General features: G+C 47.7%; 2 protein-coding genes across 4 annotated transcripts in view; one reads left to right on the forward strand and one right to left on the reverse strand.

The window, feature by feature from the left end:
• Nucleotides 1–22: 22 nt before the first annotated feature.
• EIF6 (eukaryotic translation initiation factor 6) lies at nucleotides 23–6214 on the forward strand. Its single transcript, XM_068207444.1, has 6 exons — nucleotides 23–370; nucleotides 445–530; nucleotides 1284–1459; nucleotides 2669–2845; nucleotides 3407–3588; nucleotides 4709–6214. The coding sequence occupies exons 1-6, from the start codon at nucleotides 264–266 to the stop codon at nucleotides 4716–4718; spliced, it is 738 nt and encodes a 245-aa protein (XP_068063545.1). The 5' UTR covers nucleotides 23–263; the 3' UTR covers nucleotides 4719–6214.
• A 2319-nt stretch (nucleotides 6215–8533) lies between these two features.
• The window catches only part of MMP24 (matrix metallopeptidase 24), a 44737-nt gene continuing 34089 nt past the window's right edge, over nucleotides 8534–19181 (reverse strand). For all 3 annotated transcript variants that reach the window (XM_068207441.1, XM_068207443.1, XM_068207442.1), the window contains 4 exons: nucleotides 14959–15173; nucleotides 13497–13635; nucleotides 12334–12600; nucleotides 8534–11048 (listed from right to left, as the gene is read on the reverse strand). In XM_068207441.1, the coding sequence (XP_068063542.1) occupies nucleotides 10711–11048; nucleotides 12334–12600; nucleotides 13497–13635; nucleotides 14959–15173 (959 nt within the window). In that variant the 3' untranslated portion in view covers nucleotides 8534–10710. The remainder of the gene's footprint in view (nucleotides 11049–12333; nucleotides 12601–13496; nucleotides 13636–14958; nucleotides 15174–19181) is intronic.

Consider the following 19181-nt stretch of genomic DNA (forward strand, 5'->3'; position numbering starts at 1 on the left):
TCGTGGTTCCGGCGGAGGCGTTCGGAGCCACTGCGGCCCGTTCCTGTTCCCGTTCTCATTCCCACTTCAGCTCCTTCCCGGCCCCGGCCCCGCCCAGTTCCCGTTCTCGGCCCAATCTTGGTCCCGTCCGGCTTCCTTCCCGGACGCAGCTCCGTTCCCATTCCCGTTCTCGGTCCCCTTCTTAGTCCCTTCCCGGCTCCATTCCTATTCCCATTTCCAGCCCCTTTCCCATTCCCGGCCCCGCTCGCATTCCCGTTCCTGCCATGGCGGTCCGCGCCAGCTTCGAGAACAACAACGAGCTGGGCTGTTTCGCCAAGCTCACCAACGCCTATTGCCTGGTGGCCATCGGCGGCTCTGAGAACTTCTACAGGTGAGGGGGGCCCGGCCCGGCCCGGCCCGGCCCGCGGCCCCGCGGGGCCCTGACGCGGCGCTTTCTCCTTGCAGCGTGTTCGAGGGGGAGCTCTTCGGGACCATCCCGGTGGTTCACGCCTCCATCGCCGGCTGCCGCATCATCGGCAGGATGTGTGTGGGTACGTGAGTCGGAGGGAGCCGCGGGGGGACGGGGAAAGGTCGCGGTTCGGTCGGAGCCGCAGCGGGGGCTGGGCCGTGCCGGGGAGGCCGTGGGGCAGCGCCCCTCGCGCGCGAGGGTGGTTTTAATGCCTCGAGTGTGTGAGGAGGAGGAAGGATGATCTCAAAGGCCTTTTCCAACCTGGCTGATTCTGTGAAGGACGTAGGGAAACAGAGACTCGCCCACGAGCTGGGGTGGGGAGAGTGTCGGCTCTCGGGGCCAGGGAAGCTCGGCTGCTCCTCGGTGCCCAGGGAGGGGGAGGCATTGCCGAATGTGAAAGTCAGGGAAAAGCCTTTCATGTGTCTCTGCCTGGTGAGACAGTGTTACGTCAGACCAGCTTCTTACTTATTTGTGTCTTTAACCATTCAGTCGTGCTGTCACAGTCACACAAACAGTAGCACGGGGCCTTTTGTAGGGCAAATGGCATCTGCACGGAGAGTTCCTTGTTAAGTGTCTCGCTGAGAGCCTGGAGCCTCCTTTAGTCCTGTTGGAAAAGAGAAGGAGGTAAAGATAGCGCCCATACTGAGGGCATACTGATAGTGCCCATCTTTTCCTGAGGTGCTGGTTATTTTTACATCTCCTGGGCTGAATTCTGGAATTGGAAGAAATGCACAGAGCAAGAGTAGCTCAAGCCATGTGTGAACAGCAGGGAAGTGCTAAAACACCCTGTGGAAACATTATTTTCATTCGGTTCTGTTTCCTGTTGTCATTTCAGGGAACAGACATGGGCTGCTGGTCCCGAGCAGCACGACAGACCAAGAGCTGCAGCACATCCGCAACAGCCTCCCGGATTCCGTGCGGATCCAGCGCGTGGAGGAGCGGCTGTCGGCCCTGGGCAACGTCACCACCTGCAATGACTACGTGGCTCTGGTCCACCCAGATCTGGACAGGGTACAGGGCTCGGGGACGCTTCCACATTCAGAGTGGGGCTGGGAAATGCTGCCCAGGCTGAGGCTGCAGCGGTGCGAATGTGCTTTGGAGAAGGGAAGGAGTGGGGGGTTCTGTGTAACATGGGACAGGACCACGGGGAACAGCTCCCCGCTGACAGAGGGCAGGGCTAGATGGGATATTGGAAAGAAATTCTTCCCTGACAGGGTGGTGAGGCCCTGGCACAGGGAAGCTCCAAGCCCCATCCCTGGAAGTGCCCAAAGCCAGGTTGGACAGGGCTTGGAGCAACCTGGTCTGGTGGAAGGTGTCCCTGTCTGTGGCAGGGGGTGGAATGAGACGAGTTTTAATGCTCCAACCCAAAGCATTCTGTGAATCAGTGATCATTGGCAGTTTGCTTTGGGTGCATGAAATTGGGTGAATTAGAGTGTGCAGGGGTCTAATAAGGAGCATAAGGAGGAGTGCAGTGAGGACCACAGGAGTTAGAAGCTACATCTGAGCAAGCCAGAGCATGTCATGGCTGAAAGAGACCATGGATGTGCATCATTACAGGGGCCTGAAAGAAAAAGAGAAGGTTCTTGTATGAGAGTTTAAAATAAGGGCAGAAGAGACAACATCACTCCTATTTTATGTCTGAGAACAGGTACCTTAACAGCATTGAGAGAGATGTGTTGTGTGGCTGCAGGTCCTGACAGTGTTTGCTTCCAGTTTGTGCTAAAGGTGATGAAGGAATGAGACTTGGTGGCAGGAGTGCAAAGGGAAGAATAAGGGAATGGGAGAAGGCTTTGCACTATATGTTTTTAAAAAGTGTAAAAAGTAAAGGAAGATGGCCAGAGAGAGAGAAATCAAAATAATTCACAGTGAAATCTGGAGAGGAAGGAAGTTGTTAGAGTTATGAGGAGCATAAGACCATTTTGTCCCAGTGTTTGGGAGCGAAGAGGACTGGTTTGCTGAGAATTGATACAAGCGATGTACTGCCAACAGAGAGGGGGGATTTGGGCATTTCTCAGCAGAGGCATGAGGTTGTGTTTATAGTGACACAGGAAGCTGGGAACATGTGGAGTGTGGAGCTTGGCTGTGTGTGTTATCGTGGCTGGGTTGCAATGGGCTGTGCAGTATGGGAGGCTCCCACCTGAGGGAGTGTGTGCAGGAATAGCTTGACTTCCCACTCCACAATACTGTTTGGGTGAAGGCTTTATCCTCCTTCATTTGCAGGAGACAGAAGAGATCCTGGCAGATGTGCTGAAGGTGGAGGTGTTCAGACAAACAGTAGCAGACCAGGTGCTGGTTGGAAGTTACTGTGTTTTTAGTAACCAAGGAGGAATTGTGCACCCCAAAACTTCAATCGATGACCAGGATGAGCTGTCTTCTTTGCTGCAGGTCCCACTCGTGGTAAGGCATTTGTGGAGTGCTTGCTCCTCCCATTCCCTCCCTACTCAAGGGCAATGTTTCTCCAGCTCAGGGGCTCCCAGATACTGTTTTTCTGTGAAGTGATTTTGAATGGGAGGTGAAGAGAAGACTTGAACCAAGTCTTCCAGGCAGTTTCCTGCCTTTCCTGAGTCTGAATAAGCTGCTCAGTGCTTTTAGCTGTCTTCTGAAATGTTATTCTGCTGGGATTGTGCACATTGTGCAGATACAGAATGTGAGGCTATTTGTGGTTTGGCTGAAGCCAGTGTTTAAAAAGATTAACTAAGAAACTCCCATGCCTGCTCAGTTGGATATGTGAATGCTGTTATTCTTCCTGCTCATTGGATTCTCTGTCATGAATGCCACACCAGTTTCTCACCAGAGAGTAAAGGCTGTTCATTAATCATTTTATCTGACACCTTCAGAACTTTGCTGGTGGCAGAGTTGCTGTGTTCAGCAGTGTGAGCTGAGCCCCCCAGCAAAGAGCTGTGCCAGGGCAGTGTGAGGAGCTGTGCCAGCTCCTGCTCACGCTGCTGTGTCCGGCAGGCGGGGACGGTGAACCGCGGCAGCGAGGTGATCGCAGCGGGGATGGTGGTCAACGACTGGTGCGCCTTCTGCGGGCTGGACACCACCAGCACTGAGCTCTCCGTCATCGAGAGCATCTTCAGGCTCAACGAGGCTCAGCCAAGCACCATCGCCACCAACATGAGGGATTCCCTGATTGACAGGTAGGGAGGATCCACCTCTGGGCAGAATTGTGGTCACAGCAGGCAAGATTTTATTATAAAAGCAGCTGGTTTCATAGTTGATCTGTCTGCTTTAATTATCATTTTTTCACTTCTTCTCCCTTTTTCTTGGTTACTGGCAGCAATTACTCATTGGGTTATGGAATATTCTGTTGTAATGAGAATCCTTTTTGTGAGAACTAACATCTGTTTCAGCATCAGATTTTTCTTTCCTAAGTGTTAAGTGCTCAGCTATGGCATGAATGGGTTTTTTAAAAACAAATCTTATTTTAGAAGTTGAAATAGCAGTGACTTTGCTTGTCATCTTGGCTTTTGATCACGGTAGTTATTCAACTATTATTTCAAATGCTTGCTGTAACCATTTCTGGAGCCAGAAAGACTGTGGAACTTGTCAGGTGCTGCTGCCATAAACCTCTTACATTTAAAACTGCTAACTTGAATTTTATTAAGCCTTTTTGTTAAGGCTTTGTCTGAGTTACTTTTTAATGGGAGGCAGGTGTTCTGTCTGGAGTGATAATGATATGGGACCTTCCCCATTCATTAATGTGTGTAAATGTTTTTCATAAGCAAATGTTTTTACATTTAGGCATAGCATAGATTAATGTCCTGTGGGAACTGATTTTGGGCCTTGAGTTACAACCCTGAGCACCACTGATGTGGTGCTGAAAGTGTGTTCCTACACTTCCTGAGCATTGTAACTTGGTTGCTGAGTTCTCAGCCACAATCAGGGAATTGTTTATGGCATAAGGAGTTCCTTCAGTGGAAAACGGTTTAAATTATTCTTAGCCCTGTTACAGTTTGGGTACAAAGTCTTGATGACTGAGCATATCAGAGCTGTAATTAAACCTGCTCTGAGCTGTAGATCATTACCTGGGCCAAGCTGACTGTGCATTTTGCCTTTGCCAGGCTGAAAGGTTTGATCCTGTGGCTGGCTGTTAGCAGCCACAACGTCTTACTTCCCTCTTTTCATAGGTCCTTTCCTAGGAAGGGAAATTTCTTCTGGGCTTTTGTAGTGGGAAAGTGAGAGCTGACTGAAGCTGGTATTTTGAAATGCCTTCTGCATTCTGGCACAACTAAACCTTCTTTCTGTTTTGTCTTTTAGCCTGACATGAGCAGTGTTGGTTCCTACTTCCCAGAAAGCTCCTAAGGAGTGAAGTGTTGAGCTGCACTTTGGATCACAAGACATCCAGACCTTCTGATGATGTTTCTGCAGGCCTGGCCCAAAGGAAAGGCTACAAAACCAAATTTTTGTCATATTTTGTAAACTTTTACCACAAAAACTGACAAATAACACGTATAAGATACAAATAAGGAATGCTCTCTATCCCTTTGCTCAGTTCTTCAGCTCTGCTTTCTGGTTCTGTGATGCCAACTGAGTCTCTCAAATTACCCCACAATATTTACTCTTGTGGCTTTTGGATGTTGATCAGTAGAGATTATTTTGCCTTAAGTCTTGCACCAATGTCCTGCTGCACAGCAGTTTGTTTTGGCACTACATGTGCTGCCCTCTCTTTCCACACTCCTGCTTGAGTGGTGTTTCTGCTGTAGGTACATGTAAGACCCCTTTGTATGTCCAGCAACAAAAATACAGTAGTTTACTTGCCACAGAATAATTCAAAAATCATCACCTGCTCTTTTGCCCTGATTTGCAGCTGTTCCCATGGGATGGTGATTCTGAAGTGATCAGCTTGGATAAAAACTGGAGCTTTTCAGTGTCAGTCCAAGGGCTTTTAACAATAAAAGTGTGGGAGTCCTTGGACCAGTGTTTGACCTGGTGTCACCTGTGCTGCTGCTGAAGCACCTGCAGGAGAGGGCTCAAAAGGCACACTTACCAGTGGGCTTAATTTGTCCTGCAGGAGTTCATCTCCTACAATGGGAAACTCTTAGAAATCAGCAAATCCCAATAGATTTGGACCGCCTTATCTGGAGTTACCTTGGAGACAAAGGTTAAACAGCACGGTTCTAAGCAGTCAATTAGTCAAAAGCTACAGATGTGGGAGCTTCCTCCTGAAGAGCTCTGCCTGTGCCAGATGAAAGCAGCTGTAGGTGCTACTTTTAGGCAGAAGATAGTAATTTCTTTCTATACAGCTGTTGCTCAGTGATGCCTCCATTTCCCACCCTAAGGGTAAGAGGAAGCTCTCACTTGTCTCCACACAGTTGTCTTGCTCTCAGCTGAGTTCTCTTGGGGAATGATGACCTGTGGGCTATATGGGCAGAGCTCTTTTCGGGCCAGGTGCTTTGGGCTTTGTAGAAAATTGAGTAAATTTCCATTTTTGTCTTACTGTCTGGATGTTCAGGGGAGGCTTTGTAAGATTTGGCTGATAAAAGGTTACTCCTTCAAAATAAAGATTGCCATGATCATCTGTGATCAGATATCAAACCTTTAACATGTATCACCTGTCTTGGCCCTGATTCCAGGTCTCCTCTCAGCCTGTCTCAGTATTTAGAATGAGAACCTCCTTCCCCTTGGCTACCTCGCAGGGCTCAGCTCTTGGTTGGAACAAATGTGATAACCTGTTTTAAATGTGGGTCTGTGGGTATCCTGAGCTAGTGAGATGGACCTGTGTACAAGGAAAAAAACTATAATAAAGAATGAATTTAGAAACATGGATCATGAGAGAGGATAAACATGGTGTTTAAATAGCAAGTTGAGTCGCAGAAGACCTGTGCAGCTCTTTAAAGAGTCCACAGGTATAGGGAGAAGGTCTCTTGTACTGTTGTATTTTCAAAAGACATTTGGCAGGATTTTGTACCAAAGGCATTTGGGAACCTTGGATGAGTGATTCCATGGAATGAGGGAAGCCCTGTTACTTGACTGGTTTAGGAAAGTCAGTGGATTAGGGCAGAGAATTTCTGCCATACTGACTGACTAGTGAGGGTGTGGACTGGATAGAAAGGGAAACTCAGTGCAGCTGAGTGTGAAGCGAAGCACATTGTGGTTAAGAATCCAAATTTCACCCAGTAGTGGTGAACTCTGAGCAGTGCAAGAGCACATTCCTGACTGAAGGTCTCTATTGGAACAGATGTGCTCTGGCTTCAGTAATGGTCAAGAAAGCAAACAATGTCGAGCTAATTAGGAAAACAAAGCCCAAACAGCCCAAAGCAGCATTAGCTGGAATTCCATGATGCATCTTTATCCTGAACTCTATATATAGATGAGATGCAAGTGTTGCACAGTGGTTGCCAAGTTTTTCTGCAAATAGATATTTTGGGGTAATGCTCATCTCCATTAAATTTTGGGTCTCAAAGTCCAGAAGAGGCTTGGGAAAGGAGGGGTGAAATTCTCATGCTGCTGCCTATTGCTTGTCCTGAAATCTGCCCTGCAGTGCCAGAGCTGGCCGGAGCAGAATGCTGAGGAGGAGGCTGAGTGCAGCACTGTGTCACAGCGAGGGTGAAACGAGAGCCCAGGTGAAGGGTTCCAGAATGGCAGGATTCCAGGTGACAGACCCTTGGCATGACAGCCTGGAACACAAGCACAGTGCAGCCCCTGACTGCCCCTTTCCCATGTGCTTTCATCTCAAAGGCAGCACAGCATGTGTGCTGATGATGCCAAGAGGTGTTAAGGAATAGTCAATAAAATCAAATTGTATGTTCCCAGAGCTGGGTTCCCACGGGTTCTTGGGATTCTTCAATTGCTGAGCTACAAAGCTGTGGGTTACATGGCATGACTAAAGCCACCTGGCACCTTTGCCATCAGGCAGTCGAAGGCAACGTGTGACTTCAGGTGCTGGGAAGGGTTGCAGGGATGATCAGAGGAACTAAAGGAGTGCTGGACAAATAGTGATACTATGAGAAGGGCTGGAATCTAGCCCTGGGGTGAATGTGACAGGAGGGAGAAATGAAAGTCTCATAACTCTGGGTTCAGTGGGAAGGTCTTGGGGTGTGTAGCTGTGTGTGCTTTAATGGCCAAAAACTTGTCAGGATCCTTTACAGAGGTTTCTAAACCTCTGAGTCCTCACAATATGAGTGGAGATCTTGAGGTTTAATGACTCATAAGTTAGGAATAATTAATCTATTTTAGTGGAGGACCAGATTTTGTGAATGTAGTGATCATGTATCCCAGTAAATGTCTACATTTCCTGTAACAATGAGCCTGAATGGTCATGAACTTATTCAAAGTAGTCAAAAACTGGAAAAAAAAAATAGAATATTGAGTGCAGTATAGTGGGTGTGGCTGCCAGCTCGTCCAGGGTGTTCCAAGGTCCCTGGGCTGTCCAAATCCCCGTGCTGCAGAGCAGGATCACAAGGAACACACAACAGCCTTTTGCTTGTTTGAGTTGAATTAGCAATGCTGATCCCTGCTCCCCTGTGGGAACAATATGTCCTGCATTTCTGGACAGGAGCTGGAACACAGCCCCTGCCCACAGCGAGCTTTGGCCAGGCTGATGGGCAGTGAGTCCAGTGCTTCTGTAGCACAGCACAGGATCCCAGCAAAGAGCTCACGGGTGGAAATTGTCCCTTACACAAAAAAAACATGTTTGTGCCCAGATCCAAGTTACCCCAGGACTGCCCGTGGGCTGATCTTAGCAAAACAGAGGTGATAATAAATGGGATTTTGCTGCAGGAAAACTGCTTCCCCTCCTGCAGTCCCCTGTGGCTGCAGAGGGCTGTTCTCACCCCCTGAACAGCTCCTGGAATACCTCACCCTCTGGAAACTCCCATATGTAACACCTGCCCCAGGAGCTAGGCAGAGGGCAGGTAGAAAAGGCCCTGGGGTATTTCTGTGGCTCTGTGGAACAGCAGCTGAGGCTGGGTTTTGGCAGCCCAGACCAGCAGCTCACCTTGCTGCAGGCACCCCGGGCACAGGGCTCAACCTCCTGCCTGCCTGGGCACTGCGCTGCCTGAACAGCTCGTTCCTTGGGCAGGCCAAAACCCTAACTTTGGGGCAAGGGGGAGAAAATACAAACAAACCCAGACATTGCTCTCCGTTGTAAATTTTTTTTTTTATAATTCTTTTTTAATGATGGCTGTTGGAAGTTGCTCAAAGGTTTGGGCTGTCGCAGTCCCGGCGAGATGGCAGCGTACAGATGAGACCGAGGTGCCAGGTGGCTGTGGCGGCCGTGGGGTGTCCCACCACACCTCTGGTACACAGAGCAACGCGGAGTAGCGTGGGGTTGTCTGATCAGGAGCTCTGATTTCGTTTGGTCCTTCGCACTCCTTCACTCATCATGAGACGTTAGCACGTTTTGTCACTACAGTTCAAAGTTTTGCATCTACGAGCTTCTCACTTACTTTGTAATATGTTGGTAATAGTTTATGTTTAAACACAATAAACAGCTTGGCTATGGAAATCAGTTATGAAGGACAAAATACAGTTTGAGACCACATGTTAATGCAGTCCTAGTGGGCTTCACCAGACGAATCTATGTGTCTATCCTGCTTCACCAGAGCAATATTTGAGCACTAATCAGCAATCCGGAATGCTAACAATCTCTCTGCTGCTTTGTTCCTCATTGTAATTAGGAATACTTTTAGCGTATTTGTTGTCCGTGGGGGTTTTTTTCAGAGCTGACATTGCAAAGCTGTACTTTTTCTATACTAAGTGGACATTCTGTGCATTGCACTTCATTGCACTCAATAAAATTCAGTTATAGGCAGGGGGTTTAGGTTAATCACCTGTTCCCCATGGTGAGTGGGCAAAGCAGTTCCTGTGCTGACATGGATGGCATTCTGTACAGTGCTGGACTTCACCATTACACTGCACCGCAAAAGGCTCTTTCACCTTATTCAACATGGTAAAAATATCAGCATCAACATGAAAATCAAAAGTTTGTGGCTAGGGCACAATGTCCTGAACCGCTCACAACTGTAAGAGGGACAAGCAGAAGCTACTGTTGTAGGAAGAGATCTGTGGAAAGTCACTAGCTGAAAGTTAAGGTATTTTTCTTGCCTTTATCTGATTTTTATGGCTCTGTCAAACATGGTAAACTCATTCGACTGTGTGGCATGCTTCCTTTGATCCTTGCCAAATATTTGCCTGTGAAGAAGTGGGCGAAACAAACCCCCAAATTCTGAAGGCATACAATGTTTGTAACATCTACAGGGGTTGGATTTGGTTTTATAAACAGGCCTAATTCTTACTGAACCTTGATTATTTCAGCAAAATATAATGACAACCTCACTCCAAACAAACATTTCCATTCTCCCGAAACCCAACATACAAATTCCACAATCTAGTTACACATGCCACAGAACAACAACTCTTTTCCCAGCATCTGAACGGGCAGAGTGCAGTCTGTCTATACACATTTCCTGTATTTTGGTAACCACTGGTTCCTGGGCTCTTGCTGGCAGGAGCTTAAACCAACTTACATGACATTTAAATATTTCTTTCATGAGTGGCTCCCAAAACAAAAACCATGATTTTTTTTTTTTAAGACCCAATTACTTTGTCTTCAGACTGTCCCAGTCTAGGCATTGATGTTGCCAGGTGTCTGGTTTGGTGCTTCTTGAGCTTCTGCTCCGCACTCCGGTACCTCTTTGAGTGCTCGGTGGTTTCTCGTGCACTGTGCTGAGTGGCAGCATTGATTAGTTATGAATGTACAAAACATCTGACCAGCAGGTATTGGAAAATCATGTCCAGGTAGATCCCTGGATTTTTTAATAAACTAAGAAGATTTTTTTAGAATGATTCAGCATCAGAATGTCTTCTGCTTATGACACTGAAATTGTTCTTGTTCATAGATTTCATGATTTTAATTCATTTATGAGACAGCTATTAAAAAAATGGTTCTGTTCAGAGGTGGTTTAGCTACACTGGAGAATGCTGGGTTTAACAGGGAGCACTGGTGCAGGGAACTGAAGGAAGTTTCCCAGATCAGTTGAACCTGTCTCGAAGACTCTGGTGCTGGCAGAGTGAGCCGGTGGATGGCACCGCAACTGGCAGGTGACCAAAGCAGTACAAAGGAAAGAGGCATCACGCTGCAAGGCTGCCTGCCTGTATTTTTTCCAGTTTTCCTGCTTATTTCCATTCCAGGGTGTCCAAAACTTGTAGGTCACTGAAGTAGTTTTGTTTGGTAGGCTTTTCAATGCATTTTTTCCTCTTTTTTGTGTGTGTCCATAGTCCTCATTAGCTCAATGAGTTGAAATGTGCAGCAGGCTGTGTCATACCCATTCCTGGACAGGTCTTTTGTAGTACACAACATTTTGCTGCACCTCTTTGTTTTTAAACTGGAAGATTGTGTATACCAGGACAAGGATACACAGAGACAGGATGCAGGGGATCACCACTGCGATGGCATTGACAGTGCTGGGCATGTCATTTATTGTCACCATGATATCCACGTCGTCGTGCGGGAGGCGCCGGTCCTTGCTCCGCTCAACTTCCTTCTGGTTACAGCCCATCCAGTCCTTGAGGATCGACCTGGGGTAGCCTGGCTCCACACTCAGCCTCTGGTTATCGAACTTCCAGTACTCCTTCCCTTTGTAAAAGTAGGTGTAAACTAGGAGACAAAACAGAGAGTATTTCTCACTATTTCCCATTAATTAGCTGTGCTTGTGGGAGGACATTAAGGGAGCCTGGACAACCTGAAGACGGACACTACCTAAGTCAATAAAACACATTTATCCAGAACAGTCCCAAGCCATTGGAAACTGAAGGTGGTTTTGGAGCTGGGATTTAAAGGAGAAGCTGTAACCCTGGCTAGCATGTTCACTGTTGCCCATGGAATACCATTCCCCTTGGCCAAGGCAAGCTGGGAATTAAAAAAGAAAACCCTATTATCTTTAAAGAACGGGTTCTGCAGTGAGTTATATTTTACTAAGGCATCTGTGAATATGTGCTCATCATTACTGAGTGATTAACATCATCTGCAGGGTGCCAGCATGTGCCTGGGTATGACAGAGTTTGGAAGAACAGCCCGTTTCTGTTCATTCAGCCTGAGGGAGCAAATGCTGAGTAAGATGAGTCCTTTTGCCACAGAATCCTGAAGATTTGGCCTGTGTTAAGGTGCAGTGTTGTCCTACTGCTAATAAAAGGGTGATGCTTTATGCTAAATGTTGTTTGAAGCACCTCCCTCTCCCCAGATGACCCATTTTCTAATGACTCTCAAGATATTAGAAAAAAAGAGAACAGGAGAAGGCAGCTGTGGTAAAAGTGTTGGTCTCCTGCACTGTTCCCCAGCTTAGCTGGCTCTCACTGCCATTCCTCCAGCCTGGCCCAGCCCTACAGCCCTCCTCTCACACCACAGATCCAAATTTGAACACAGCCTCAATGGCACAAGCCCTTTCTGTTGTCTCTTTCCCTTACTGGAGGAGGAGGAGATTTTCAAAACAGAGAAAGAAATATATTGGAAGGAGCCTCTGGAGCTCCAAGCCCCTATTCAGAGCATAACTTCAAAGCTAACTACTAACATCAGACAGGCAGCAGCCTTTAGCAGAGAGACAGAGCTCACTTCAGGTAAATTAGGAGGAAATATAAGTTCCAGCATGCTCAGAACCACGGCCCAGGAAAAGTTGGGTAGGGTCCATTGAGGGCAGAAAAAGTCCCATTCCCACAGAGCTGGCTTGTCACAATGTGGTTTAGCAGCTGAGGAAGTGTGTGGGTTGGGATGAGGGTCAGGAAGGATCTCACACTGCTGCTGCTCACAAAGCCCAGGTGACCCCAGGGCTTCTGAGACTTGATTCCTGGATCAGAAAATACTCAAAACACTCCACATCCAACCGCCCAGCTCCCAGCACAGACCAGCTCTTCCCGATCTATCGGGTGCAATGACTGCAGACACATACAGCCTTCCTTGCTGATGAACGCCCCCTGAGGAGCCTGAGGGATTCCTCTCCACACGGTGATGGGCTTTGGGTAGCCTGGGTCCGTTGCTCTCTTGTCCTCGTTGTACCTCCAGTACCTGTCCCCTTTGAAGAAGTAGGTTTTGCCCACGGGCTCCCAGCGCAGCGCCGTGTCGATGCCCTCCCGAGGCAGGCAGCTCCCCAGCTCCACCAGGCTGTGAGGGTAGCCTGGCTCTGCTGTCACTTCCTTAAAAACCCAGTACTTATCTCCTAGAGGTGAGTGGGAACACAAACAACAAACAAATTGGCCCGTTAGCAGTCGGATCGATATGAACGTAAACCAACCACAGTGAACCGCAGCATGTTGAGGGCTTCCAGGCTTAACTGTAATCTGTGAAAAAGCTGCTCCTCCACTTCATTTTGAACCTTATTTCATCTGCTGCTCCTCAGCTCTTCTTTTGGGAGAGCTGTTCAACAGCCCTTTCCCATTTACCTTCTCATGCCAGTCATGATTTTAGACTTGTTTCATCCCCTGTCTGCCATCCTTTACTCAGGCTGAGGTGTTGATCAGCCCATGCTTTTCAGACATTTCTGTCACCTTTCCCCGAGTCTCTCAAATTTTAGTACAGTTTAGAAAGCTGAAGTTGCAGACACCAGAAGCCCAGGTACTGTGGTTTTGTACTGGTCATGCTTTCCAGCCACCCTTCCTTGCTCACAACTTGCTCTCAAGTTACAGGATCCTGTTCAGGCACTGTCACCATACAAGGAGCTAAAGTGGGCCCCAGCACAAGGTTGGCCATTTTGTCTCTTTAGGACACAATTGTCCAGAAATGAGGTTTGGGAGTGTCCTGCACCTGGAGAGGCCTCAATGCCCTGGCAAAAGGTGTTCAAGGAGATAAGCAGGGCACTGGCACTCCCTGGGAAATAGGAGCTGTTTGTTGCTATCACATGAAAGCCAACTTCCCCTAATTGATATTAACTCTATACAGAGATTGTCCTGGCAAGCCCATCCCACACTGAACTGTATTTTAAGGAGCAGTGGCTGCTTGAAGTGCCCCCTTGGAAAAGGGGCAAGGGTGCAGCGTACTTGTTTTCACCATTTTCATGCCATGAAAGCAGCCTGAGCTGAGGCAGGAGTGGCTGGCTCGTACTGAACCGTACTGTACCTTTGAAGAAAACGAATTTGCCATCAGAGCGCTCATAGGCTGCGTCGATCTTTGCAGGGAGGCCCTTCCAGAACTGCTCAATCTGCATGGGATACCCCTCCTGCACCCGGTTGTTGCGCAGACGCCAGAACCAGCGATCCTGAGGAAACCAGAAGCCTCTTGAGACTGAGTACTTTTGTATTGCAGTCAGACCTGGCTGGGTCCAGCATCCAGCACTGCTAATCCTTGCCTAGGCCCCGCAACCATTACAGACACAAGTCCTGCTTCAGGTGACAGCTCCAACCCAGCCCAACACTGTCTCCAGTGTGGGAAGTGCCGTGGGGGGAAGATGGCAGCACAAAGCGGGAGATGTTGATTGATGGGGCTGTGAAAAAGCGTGGAAAGAAGGAGAGGGAAAAGGAGCAGGGGGGAAACGAGTCCACAGCTGTAAGCATTGTGACTTCTCCATGTCTTGTCACTGAGGTGTCATGCTTGTCCTGGTTCACTTGAAGCTTAGCTCTTGGAGCCCAGGAGAACCAGACAGCCTGAACATCAGCTGGTGACTGTGTGAAACACACAAGGTTTAAAGGCACAAAGGAGGTATGAAATATCCCTTTAGACATTTGATCATTACTTAAAGCTGCAGTGGATGCTCAGGGATGAGCATAAGCAGGACAGAACCTTTCACACTTCTCCCAGATACCATCCCCACCTTCAACTAGTTTAATTTCAGGACCTTAATTTCAGCAACTGATGTGGTTTGTCCATTTAATAACCTTCAATATGTCCCTTTCCCCACTTCACACCCATTGGGCAGAGTGAAAGCTACTGGTATTTTGGGAATGGGATCATGGATGTCCATATTCTGTTGGTACTGTAATGGGTTATTGAGCAAAGGGCTGTAGTTTACAAGAAAGGTTGACTCAAACTCCCCAGGTAGGCTGAGTGCTCCCCGAGCCCCAGTTCTACACACGTCACCTCTGAGACAAATGAGGCCTGCTCCCAGAGAAGCTGTGGCTGCCCCATTCCTGAAAGTGTTTCAGGCAAGCTTGGATGGGCCTTGGTCTAGTGGAAGGTGTCCCTGTCTATGGCAGAGGGTGGAACAAGGTGGTCTTTAAGGTCCCTCCCAACCCAACCCAACCCACTCTAGGATTCCACGGTTACTCATGGTACTGGTGTTGCTTCCTGGCTTTACAGGTGGCTCCTCTCAGGCTTGGTGGCGTCTGAATTCTCTGCCAATGCAGCCAGTTCACATTTTGGAGCACAGGATGCCTGGGCACTTTGTAAATCCCATCAGGCACTGTTTCCAAATATTACAGAACCAATCTGCTCACACTTCCTTCCAATATTGCTCAGTCATCACCCTCAGAGGAACAGAGCTATTTTCACAGACATTTCAAATCTCACTACCAAATACTTCTATTAACCTTTTCCGGCAATAAAATGAAGGAAAGACTCATGGGTAAGTGGGAATTCTCAGTACCTTGAAAACAAACATTTCTCCTCTAAAGAGAGCCACAGTGTTAAAGTTGCCATCACAGATGTTTGGTTTGGAGCCAGGCAGAGCTGGCCTATCACCCAGAGGAGGACTGGGAGGTCGTGGCTGTCTCTCGTGTTTTCTTTCCGAAGTGGAGTGAATTCTGCGAACAGGAAGAGTTGGTAAAGGCCTGGTTGGCTCCAGGGGCTCTATAGGAGGACCTAGAAGTGAAAAGGAATATATTTAGCAAAGTGGAGAAGCTTGTTTCTTCTGTAAGCTTTAAAAGGCTCCAGGCTGGACGGACAGCACTGCCAGGGATTTACGTACTCCTGATGCAGAGCTCATTCCCTAGAAATGGGGAGCAGAACAAGATGCTTCCACACGTGAAAACTATCCCAAAACACACAAGTGATAAGAACTGAAGAAGAGCCAGAATGTTTTTGTAGGTCTTCCCAAGGAGGCTGGAGCTAAAAGGAAGGAGGAGCCACACCAGTCATGTTCCCAACTGAAATGAAAGGTGGTAACCCTTGAATAGAAATGTTTAGTAAACCATAAAAAAAGGCAACAAAAACCCCTGTAAACCAAAGCAAAACCAGGAAAAAAAAAAGTTAGGGCTTGAAAACCAAAGCTCCATTGTAGCAGGGAGCACTTTATTACACAGCAGTGACCAATCTGTGCTTTCCCTGGTGAACAGCTGTGACAAGGGACCTTATCCCACTCAACTGATGACCTCCTAGCACAGCTCTCCCTTTCCATCCTTCCCCAACCCACCTCTGGGATCTGACAAGGCCAGAGAAATAAAAATACAAGTGAGTTAGACTGGAGCAGAGGTCTTAAACAGCCTCTTGCCATAGGATGTTTTCATTAACTTAGTGGTAAATGTGGACCAAATCTCACTCAGAGTGTCACATTTCTTGTTGCTTCTCAGAGAAGACCATGAGTTAAGATGGCAATTAACAGAAGGCCACTAGAGCAAAGATTTTAGTGGGCTTGAGATGTGAAAATGGTTTATTTGCAGGGATCATGGTTTCAATTTCATTCTGAGCCTGCAGGATAAACCCCCACCTGTGGGCAGAATGGGGGCTGGTGTCATGGATGCTGTTTCAGTGTCACAGTTTGGGGTCAAGGTGCTGCACCCCAGCTGGAGGTGAACACTGGCCCTGGACAAGGCTCATTGTCACAGACTGGAAGAGCCACCCTGAGCTGGGCAGCTGTCCATAGCCAGGGAAGGGATTTATGAAGAAGGATTGAGGTACCCACGGAGTCCACACATCTGTGGGGTTAGAAGAGGGCTTTTGCAGATAAACATTTTGAACCGTTCAGTCTGAAGTAATGGTTTGGTGCCTGAGTCCCCATGGCAGCTTTACTCTTAAATGTTCCATTTTCAAAGGGTTCCTAAAATGGATGAATGCTTAACATGCCTGGGAAGGGTGACCAGATTAGGAACATCCTCACAGCTAAGGACAAAGAAGCCATCAGAGAAAGACACCTCAGTAATTGTTAATAAGGATGTAACAGTAAGAATCTCATGTGCAGGTTTCATGGATATGATGCTCAGAAAGTACCACTTGGATAGTAAAGTCCAACTTCCTGCAGTACCAGACCAGAAACCTCCACCAGCAAGTCCTGTAAGGAGCACAGTGTTTCCAGGGCAGATACAGATTTCAAGCATAGAATATCCTCTATAATGCACAGCAAACTGCTCTAATGATTAAGCCCTGTTGCAGCTGAAGTCTGCCTTACCTATTGCCTGAGTTTGTGCAGCTTTAAATTCAATGCTTTCTTTCTTATGTTTAGTGTCTCAACATTTAATCATTTACAGATCTTGACTGGAATGCTTTTAAAATTCTCCTTAAGGAACTAAATAGAGCAGTTCCTTTGGTCTGTTGTTGCAATGGCTTTTGGTTTTCAGATCTTGAGACTTACATCTCTTTTCTAAAGCTTTTCAAATGAATAACTATTTCTTCAGGGCAACTTGTCCACATAATGTGATACTTTGTGTCATGTGCAGATACTAGCAACTATTTTTATTTACTTTATTCCAGAGCTTTAATGAAAGACATCAAATATTGCTTACAGAAATACTTCATGAGGACTCTCTGATGATGATTATCCTTGGAAAGGTGTCTCTATGAAATGGATACAAATACTACAGTGACACAGTGTATTTCTCATCCCCTCCAATCTTACCGGGGCAGTGCCCAGTATTTTAGTTGACCATAAAATTTCCAAACTCTGATACTGCTACTGCTAGAGGCCTGAGGGTTTTCCCCAGATGGGATGCAGCTGAGGTCTCCAGACAGTGCCTGTGACAGGAGCAGCAGGGCTGGACCAGGCAGGGTAGGCACATCCGCAGCAGTGGTGCAGGGCAGCTCAGGAGGTGCTTTTGGAGACATGCCCAGGCCTCTGCAGTTGCTTTGCTTTTAGTCACACTCAAGTTCATTAAATACATCCTTTTTGGACCAAGCTAAACTTGAAGATGCATTTCTGGAGTGCATCCAGGATGCTGCAGCTGCAAGCAGGCACCACGGGGCATGGCAAGAGCTGACTCACAAAACCACCTCCTTCCTCAGAATATATACAACATGGGAGTCTTCGTCCTCAGGATCTTATTTATTTCACACAGTCCCTACGTGTGGCTGCTGCTGCTCTTGCTGGCAGCCACTGCCACTGCCTGCTGACACCCACAGGACGTTCCTGTGGCGTGAAGCAAAGGCACCTCCCCAAGGGCAGCAGGTCAGCTGGATGGCTGGCACAGGCTGGAAAGCTCCTGGAGGCAGGACTTGGTACAGTGGGACCTGCACAGGAAGGGCTGGGCGTGGAAAGAGGCCCCAGCCAGACCCTGCACAAGGACAGCCGAGGTTCTGGCTTGTTCACGTGGCAGCAGGGTTCAGCTCCTGCCTGGGACAACTACAGGAGCAGGAAATCTACAACCAGTTTTGGATGTCCAAAATGGTGCTTGGTGCCAGTGACAGAACCCAAGTAAATGAAGCCTGAAAACCAACAATTCACATGCTCAGAGAAATGAACATACCTGCATTAGGAAAGAGGAGTCTTGACTGGGGCCTACACAAGGGGACAATAATCAGTGATTTACTGAGCACTGCACTCATTAAACAGCAGCATGACCCCTTCCCTCCTGTGCTGCTTTCCCCATGGATTTGAGTGGATGTGGCTAGTAAATAACACTGGAAAAGCTTTAATGCCTGTCCTACCTTAGAGGATTCCCCTGCTAACAACCTGGCACAAGGGTCAGCCGTAGCCCATTGCTGCAGAAACACAAGGGAGGTGTAGTTTGCTCTTCCCCACCCCCTGCTTTGCAAGGGGCAAATGCTGCCATGCCAAACCAGAGATGACCATGAGCAGTAAGATGAGGACATGACATTAATTTCTTCTCCTCTCTTTAAAAAGAAAGAAAGGGTGAGACAGGAGTAGCACCTAAAGAAAAAAACAAAAAAGATGAATGTGCCTGACAAAGACCCATTGGACGCAGAGAATCTGACACACAGAGAATCTGACCATAAGGTGCCAAATAGGGACTGTAGTGTTATGCTTATAAGATGGAAATATAACACCTCTATGACTGGAGTTACTAATTCACTGTCTCTGCACAAGTGAGGACCACCTGTGTACCCAGCCACAGCCTGTCCTGCCCTGTACAGGCAGTCCTGGACAGCTCCCCTGTTCACCTTCAGTGCCCAGGGCCTGTCACAGTCATCTGTGGAGAAGAGGAAAGTTCAAACAGCACCTGCAACCCAGGGCACCAACGTAAAGGTTTTAATTAGCCCTAAAATGCCACTGAAGCAGCCCACATAGAACTGGCATGAAAGAAGCAGTTGTACACACCGTGGTCAAGATGATGCCAAGCAGCAAGGATTCAGATGAACCAGGGATTTGCTTTAAGAAAAACATTTGCTAGATCAGCGGAGAGAGATCTCAAGTCAGGCCCAACAAGGGAATCTGGCCCTGTATGTACTCACTGTGGGCCATGGCCAAACCAGAACTGGCCATGGCCAAATCAGCCCTGGCAAGGCTTCCCACACATGCTGCAGGTGGTCTGCAACCTGCTTGGATGCAGACTTTGTCATTTCAGTTCAAATATTCCTTTTACTGTCCTCCTCTGCTAGGCACGGATGTTTCCTTTCTACCTTTCACTCATTTCTGTTTTTATAACCTAGGCCTTCTAATTTATTCTGATTGAAGATCTGTCTCTCTAGACTGCCTTTTCA

Source organism: Anomalospiza imberbis, chromosome 17, assembly GCF_031753505.1.
Source record: "Anomalospiza imberbis isolate Cuckoo-Finch-1a 21T00152 chromosome 17, ASM3175350v1, whole genome shotgun sequence".
Classification (NCBI taxonomy): domain Eukaryota; kingdom Metazoa; phylum Chordata; class Aves; order Passeriformes; family Viduidae; genus Anomalospiza; species Anomalospiza imberbis.

Bases quoted from the DNA above. Each gene is read 5' to 3' on its own strand.
- EIF6 (XM_068207444.1), top strand. From the start codon at position 264: ATGGCGGTCCGCGCCAGCTTCGAGAACAACAACGAGCTGGGCTGTTTC. The intron at 1,460-2,668 runs GTACAGGGCTCG...CTTCATTTGCAG, and splicing joins TCCACCCAGATCTGGACAGG to GAGACAGAAGAGATCCTGGC. The intron at 2,846-3,406 runs GTAAGGCATTTG...TGTGTCCGGCAG, and splicing joins TGCTGCAGGTCCCACTCGTG to GCGGGGACGGTGAACCGCGG.